Source organism: Callorhinus ursinus, unplaced genomic scaffold, assembly GCF_003265705.2.
Source record: "Callorhinus ursinus isolate GAN/ISIS: 27379988/994484 unplaced genomic scaffold, GSC_fseal_2.0 scaffold109, whole genome shotgun sequence".
Taxonomy (NCBI): Eukaryota; Metazoa; Chordata; class Mammalia; order Carnivora; family Otariidae; genus Callorhinus; species Callorhinus ursinus.
The window spans coordinates 951,078-959,252 of NW_027397171.1; the positions used below are offsets into that span (position 1 = coordinate 951,078).

General features: G+C 39.3%; 1 protein-coding gene across 1 annotated transcript; it reads right to left on the reverse strand.

Moving 5' to 3' along the window:
* Nucleotides 1–7,227: 7,227 nt before the first annotated feature.
* LOC112818104 (olfactory receptor 2J3) lies at nt 7,228–8,175 on the reverse strand. Its single transcript, XM_025865328.1, has one exon. The coding sequence runs from the start codon at nt 8,173–8,175 to the stop codon at nt 7,228–7,230; it is 948 nt and encodes a 315-aa protein (XP_025721113.1).

Here is an 8,175-nt window from a genome sequence, read left to right on the forward strand (position 1 = left end):
CAAAACCAGACAAAGACCCCATCAAAAAGGAGAATTACAGACCAATATCCTTGATGAACATGGATGCAAAAATTCTCACCAAAATACTAGCCAATAGGATCCAACAGTACATTAAAAGGATTATTCACCACGACCAAGTGGGATTTATCCCTGGGGTGCAAGGCTGGTTCAACATCCGCAAATCAATCAACGTGATACAATACATTAACAAAAGAAAGAACAAGAATCATATGATCCTCTCAATAGATGCAGAAAAAGCATTTGACAAAGTACAGCATCCTTTCTTGATCAAAACTCTTCAGAGTATAGGGATAGAGGGTACATACCTCAATATCATAAAAGCCATCTATGAAAATCCTAGAGCGAATATCATTCTCAATGGGGAAAAGCTGAGAGCTTTTCCCCTAAGGTCAGGAACGCGGCAGGGATGTCCACTCTCACCACTTCTATTCAACATAGTACTAAAAGTCCTAGCCACAGCAATCAGACAACAAAAAGAAATCAAAGGCATCCAAATCGGCAAAGAGGAAGTCAAACTCTCACTCTTTGCAGATGATATGATACTGTATGAGGAAAACCCAAAAGACTCCACCCCAAAAGTGCCAGAACTCATACAGGAATTCAGTCAAGTAGCAGGCTATAAAATCAATGCACAGAATTCAGTGGCATTCCTATACACCAACAACAAGACAGAAGAGAGACAAATTAAGGAGCCGATCCCATTTACAATTGCACCCAAAACCATAAGATACCTAGGAATAAATTTCACCGAAGAGGCAAAGGATCTGTACTCAGAAAACTACAAAATACTCATGAAAGAAATTGAAGAAGACACAAAGAAATGGAAAAACGTTCCATGCTCATGGATTGAAGAACAAACATTGTGAAGATGTCAGTGCTACCTTGAGCTATTTACACATTCAATGCAATACCCATCAAAATACCATCCACCTTTTTCAAAGAAATGGAACAAATAATCCTAAAATTTGTATGGAACCAGAAGAGATCCCGAATAGCCAGAGGAATATTGAAAAAGAAAAGGAAAGCTGGCAGCATCACAATTCCCGACTTCCAGCTCTATTACAAAGCTGTCATCAAAAAGACAGTATGGTACTGGCAGAAAAACCGACACATAGATCAATGGAACAGAATCGAGAGCCCAGAAATGGACCCTCAACTCTATGGTCAACTCAGCTTTGACAAAGCAGGAAAGAATGTCCAATGGAAAAAAACAGTCTCTTCAACAAATGGTGTTGGGAAAAGTGGACAGCCACATGCAGAAGAATGAAACTGGACCATTTCCTTACACCACACACAAAAATAGACTCCAAATGATTGAAAGACCTCAGTTTGAGACAGGAGTCCATCAAAATCCTACAGGAGAACACTGGCAGCATCCTCTTCGACCTCAGCCGCAGTTTCTTCCTAGAAAATCGCCAAAGGCAACGGAAGCCAGGGCAAAAATGAACTATTGGGATTTCATCGAGATAAAGAGCTTTTGCACAGTAAAAGAAACAGTCGAGAAAACCAAAAGACAACCGACAGAATGGGAGAAAATATTTGCAAATGACATATCAGATAAAGGGCTAGTATCCAAAATCTATAAAGAACTTATCAAACTCAACACCCAAAGAACAAATAATCCAATCAAGAAATGGGCAGAAGACATGAACAGGCATTTTTCCAAGGAAGACATTCAAATGGCCAAGAGACACATGAAAAAGTGCTCAACATCGCTCGGCATCAGGGAAATCCAAATCAAAACCTCAATGAGATACCACCTCACACCAGTCAGAATGGCTATAATTAACAGGTCAGGAAACGACAGATGTTGGCGGGGATGTGGAGATAGGGGAACCCTTCTACACTGTTGGTGGGAATGCAAGCTGGTGCAGCCACTCTGGAAAACAGTATGGAGGTTCCTCAAAAAGTTGAAAATAGAGCTACCATATGATCCAGCAATTGCACTGCTGGGTATTTACCCCAAAGATACAAATGTAGGGATCCGAAGGGGTACGTGCACCCCAATGTTTATAGCAGCAATGTCCATCATAGCCAAACTGTGGAAAGAGTCAAGATGTCCATCGACAGATGAATGGATAAAGAAGAAGTGGTATATATACACAATGGAATATTATGCAGCCATCAAAAGGAATGAGGTCTTGCCATTTGCAACGACGTGGATGGAACTGGAGGGTGTTATGCTGAGTGAAATAAGTCAATCAGAGAAAGACATGTATCATATGACCTCACTGATATGAGGAATTCTTAATCTCAGGAAACAAACTGAGGGTTGCTGGAGTGGTGGGGTTTGGGAGGGATGGGGTGGCTCGGTGATGGACATTGGGGAGGGTATGTGCTATGGTGAGCGCTGTGAATTGTGCAAGACTGTTGAATCACAGATCTGTACTTTTGAAACAAATAATGCAACATATGTTAAGAAAAAAAGAAAAAGAAGAAGATAGCAGGAGGGGAAGAATAAAGGGGAGTAAGTCGAAGGGGGAGACGAACCATGAGACACGATGGACTCTGAAAAACAAATTGAGGGTTCTTGAGGGCAGGGAGGGATCGGTTAGCCTGGTGATGTGTATTAAAGAGGGCACATTCTGCGTGGAGCACTGGGTGTTATATGAAAGCAATGGATCGTGGATCACCACATCAAAAACTAATGATGTATTGTATGGTGACTAACATAACATAATAAAATTGAAAAAAATAAAATCCCAATTTGCGTGATATAGGGATTGCTACCCCAGTTGTCTTTTGAGGTCCATTGGCCTGAAAAATTTTTCTCCACCACCTCACTTTCAGTCTGGAGGTATCTTTAGGTGTAAAGTGAGTCTCCTGTAGAAAGCATATGGATGGGTCTTGCTTTTTTATCCAATCTGATACCTTGTGTCCTTGATTGGAACATTTGCCCCATTTCCATTCAGAGTAACTATTGAAAGATGTGAGTTTAATGCCATTGTATTGCCTGTAAAGTTTCTGTAGATTGTCTCTGTTACTTTCTGGTTTATGTTACTCTTGGGATCTCTCTTCATTTATGTGATCCCGCTTAATATTTCTTTTGGTCTGGCTTGGTGGTCACACATTCTTTCAGTTTGTCTGTCCTGGAAGCTCCTTATCTCTCCTTCCATTCTGAATGACAGCCTTGCTGGATAAAATATTCTTGGCTGCATGTTTTTCTCATTATTATCCTGAATATATCATGCCAGCCCTTTCTGGCCTGCCAGACCTCTGTGCATAGGTCTGATGCCAGTCTAATGTTCTTGCCCCTCTAGGTTAGGGAGTTTTTGTCTTGAGCTGCTCAGAAATTTTCTCTTTATCTCTGAAATTTGCAAGCTTCACTATTATATGTCGTGGTGTTGATCTATTTTTATCGATTTTGAGAGGGGTCATCTCCTCCTCTTGGACATGAATGCCTGTTTCTTTATCCAGATTAGGGACATTCTCAGCTATGATTTCCTCAAATATATCTTCTGTCATTTTCTCTCTTTCCTCTATCTCTGGGAGCCCAACAATTCTGATATTGTTTCAATTTATGGCATCACTGATTTCTCGAAGTTTCTCCTCATGGTCCATTAGTTGTTTTTCTCTCTTTTCTTCTGGTTCTTTCCTTTCCATCAACTTGTATTTTGTGTCACTTTCTCTCTCTTCTGCCTCATTTACCCTAGCCTTTAGAGCATCCAATTTAGCCTGCATCTCAGGTAGAGCATTTTTAATTTGGCTTTATTAGATGTCATTTCTTCACTAAGAGATTCTCTAGTGTCTTTTATGCTTTTTTCAAGCCCAGCTAGTAAGTTTATAATTGTTATCATGAATTCCAGCTCTGACATTTTATTTATACTTATATCAATTATATCTGTAGCAGAGAGTATTACCTCTTGTGCTTTCTTTTGCTGTGAATTCCTCCCTCTAGTCATTTTTCCCAGAGAAGAGTGGATGAATGAGTGAGCACCATCAAAGATATCAACCACGACCCAAGCGAAATGCACAGTAGACAAATTGAAGAGGTCAGAAATCAGGAGAGAAGAAAAAGAAGAAAATGGAAAAAAAGGGAAAGAAAAATAAAGGGGGTGGTGGCAAGAGAGAATATAATCTCACAGAGTGGACAAAACAGGGTGATCCACTTGGCCCTGAGTGTATTTTGTTCTGTGTGTTAAATCCCAAAATTGTAAAGAAAGCAAAAGTTTGTGTGTGTGTGTGTGTGTGTGTGTGTGTATACAAAGATAAAATTGAATAGAGTGAAAGGAAGCCAAACATGAAGAATATATCTATCTATACAAAAGAATATATCTATAGATATCTATAAATATATCTATAAAATATATGGACAAAATAGGTAGCCTGTACTATATGATATACTATAAATGGCATATCTATAAATATATATAAAGAATATAAATATATCTATATAAATATATCTAAAATATATCTATAAAAATATATCTATCTATATAAATGTAAATGTATAAATGTAAAAAATGTTAGTTGAAAAAAGACTTAAAAATAAAGAGCTGATACCTTGGCTAATTTAATTTAAATAAAAGAAAACCTAAAAGAGGGGAGTGGGGGAAAGACTGGGGGGGGATAAAGAGCTGATAAAATGAGAAACTAGTTGAAAAGGGGAAAAATGAAATGGAAAATTTTATTCTTCTGTATATAGCTGTCAAACTTTCCCAACACCACTTAATGAAGAGACTGTCTTTTTTCCATTGCTTATTTTTTCCTGCTTCTCGAAGATTATTTGACCATATAGTTGAGGTTCTATATCTGGGCTCTCTATTCTGTTCCATTGGGTTAAATGTCTGTTTTTGTGCCAGTACCATGCTGTCTTGGCAATCACGGCTTTGTAATATAGCTTGAAAACGGGCAACGTGTTGTCCCCAGCTTTGCTTTTCTTTTTCAACATTTCTTTGGCGATTCGGTGTCTTTTCTGATTTCATACAAATTTTAAGATTGTTTGTTCCAGCACTTTGAAAAATGTCATTGGAATTTTGATCGGGATGGCATTGAAGGTATAGATTGCTCTGGGTAGCATAGACATTTTAACAATGTTTATTCTTCCGATCCTTGAGCATGGAATGTTTTTCCCTCTTTTTGTGTCTTCTTCAATTTCTTTCATGAGTGTTCTGTAGTTTCTATAGTTTAGATCCTTTACCTCTTTGGTTAGGTTTATTCCGAGGTATCTTATGGATTTTGGTGCTATTGTAAATGGAATCAATTCTCTAATTTCTCTTTCTACAGTTGCATTGTTAGTGTATAAGGAAGCAACTGATTTCTGTGCATTGAGTTTGTATCCTGCCACATTACTGAATTGCTGTATGTGTTCTAGTAATTTGGGGGGGAGTCTTTTGGGAAGTATCATGTAATCTGTGAAGAGAGAGCATTTGACTTCTTCTTTGCCAATCTGAATACCTTTTATTTCTTTTTGTTGTCTGATTGCTGTTGTTAGGACTTCTAGTACTATGTTGAACAATTGTGGCGAGGGTGGGCATCCTTGACGTGTTCCTGATCTTAAGGGAAAGGCTCTCAGCTTTTTCCCATTGAGGATGATATTCGCTGTGGGTTTTTCATAGACGGATTTTATGAATTTGAAGAATGTTCCCTCTATCCCTATACTCTGAGGAATTTTAATCAGGAAAGGATGCTGTATATTGTCAAATGCTTTTTCTGCATCAGTTGAGAGGACCATATGGTTCTTCTCTCTCCTCTTATTAATGTGTCCTATCACAATGATTGATTTGCAAATGTTGAACCATGCTTGCATCCCAGGGATAAATCCCAATTGGTCATGGTGGATGATCCTTTTCATGTATTGTTGGATCCTATTAGCTAGGATTTTGTTGAGAATTTTGGAATCCATATTCATCAGGGATATTGCCCTATAATTCTCCTTTTTGATGGGGTCTTTGCCTGGTTTGGGCATTTCTTTCTTTCTTTTTTTGTAAGATTTTATTATTATTTATTTATTTATTTATTTATTTATTTTACTTTCAATTAACCAACATAGAGTATATTACTAGTTTTTGGTGTAGTGCTCAATGATTTGTCAGTTGGTTATAATACCCAGTTCTCATCACATCACCTGCCCTCCTGAATACCCATTACCCAGTTACCCCATATGCCAACTCACCTCCCTTTCCACAACCCTCACTTTGCTTCCAGGAGTCTAGAGTCTCTCATGAGTTGGCTCCCTCTCTTTTCTTCCCATTCAGTTTTTCCTCCCTTCCCCTATCATCCTCTGCCTTTTTTCTTATATTCCATATGAGTGAAACCACATGATAATTGTCTTTCTCTGATTGATTGATTGATTTTAGAGAGAGAGAAAAAGAGCACATGCACAGGAGCAGGGGTAGGAGCAGAGGGGAGGTGAAGGGGAAAGAATCTTAAGCAGACCAGACAATGAGCACAAAGACTGACGGGGCTCAGTCTCATGACCCTGAGGTCATGACCTGAGCTGAAACTAAGCTCAACCAATTGAGCAACCCAGGGACCCCACCAAGAACTCACTTCTAATGACACCTGGCCTATAATGACCCTTAGCTTACAGGCCATATCTCCCACTTCTATAAGTGTTTTCTGCCCCTTATACACTTCCCACTGCCTCAAGAAAGAGAGAAATACAAGATACTTATGTTTCTTCATTACTTCAGAGACTCTCTTCCTATAATTCATACAACTTATTTTCTTACTATTGATAATGAAGTCTTAAAGAATACAGACCAAAATTCCTCTCTATATAAACTACTATTTAAAAAGGACTAACAGTGTTGCAGAAAAGATTTAAGGTATTTCACTACTTCTTTAGCTAAACCAAAAAGAGAAAATATTTTATGGCAAATTCTTCCTTAAAACTGAGAAATAAAAAAAAAACTGAGAAATTAAAATACCCCAGTCTAGGTTTTTAAAAATTATGTATATCATCTTCTTATAGAAATTTCATTTCTTAATGTTCAATTAAGAAAAGGATACCTTTGTTTTATTTATTGTGTCACTAAAAAATCTAATATCGATGTTTAATCTTGATTTTACATGGCTGTTTTCTCCATTGGTGTGTAATTGGTATTTAGACAAACTGTTTAATTCATATTTGAGAGCAAGAGCTCTGTGGCCTTGCAAGACACATGCTACACTGGTGCTGACACAGTGAATAAACAGGAGAGTGGCTGACGGATGGATGCAGATGAGCCTCTGCTGAAGAGGGGCTCCACTGTCTCGTGAAGGTCATGAGTGTAAGGGCTTCTTCTTCCCAATGAGTCTCCATACTGCCCGTCTTACATCTTTGTTTCTCAGAGTGTAGATTAGAGGGTTGAGGCTAGGGGTGACAACAGTATAAAAGAGGGCAATGAACTTGCCTTGATCTTGAGACTTTCCTGATGGTGGCTGCAGATATATGCACATGGCTGGAATGAAAAAGAGGGACACAACCATAAGATGGGCTCCACATGTCCCAAAGGCTCTCTGAAGTCCTGTGGTTGACTGCATCCTCAGCACAGCCCGGGCAATGGCACCATATGAGCTGAGAATGAAGATGAGTGGTATGAGAACAAAAATGGAGCTCATGATCAGGAGAGTCAGCTCATTAACACGGGTATCAACACACGATAACCGCAGCAGTGCTGGAACTTCACAGAAGAAATGGTCCACTTGGTGATGTCCACATAGGGGTACCCAGAAGGTAAAGGAAGAATGAAGTGCTGAGTTGGTAAAGCCACTGACCCAGGAAGCCACAGCCAACAGGTGGCAGAAACGAGGGTTCATGAGGACAGCATAATGCAAGGGTCTACAGACAGCTGCATAACGGTCATAGGACATCACCACCAGGAGGACACACTCTGTGGTTCCCAGTGCAAGGGAAAAGTAAAGTTGAATCATGCAACCAGTGTAAGAGATGGTCTTTACTGGGCCCCAGAGGTTGACCAGCATCTGAGGGATGGAGCTGGTGGTGTAGCAGAGATCCAGAAAAGAGAGGTTTGAGAGGAAGAAGTACATGGGAGTGTGGAGATGGGCGTCCAGGTATGACAAGATCATGATAAACAGGTTGCCTATCAACGTCATCAAGTAGAACATCAAGATAACCACAAAGAGAACTACTTCCAGATGAGGCCAATTGGAAAAACCCAGTAGAACAAAGTAGCCTTCAGAACTTGCATTTTTCCCATCATCATTCAT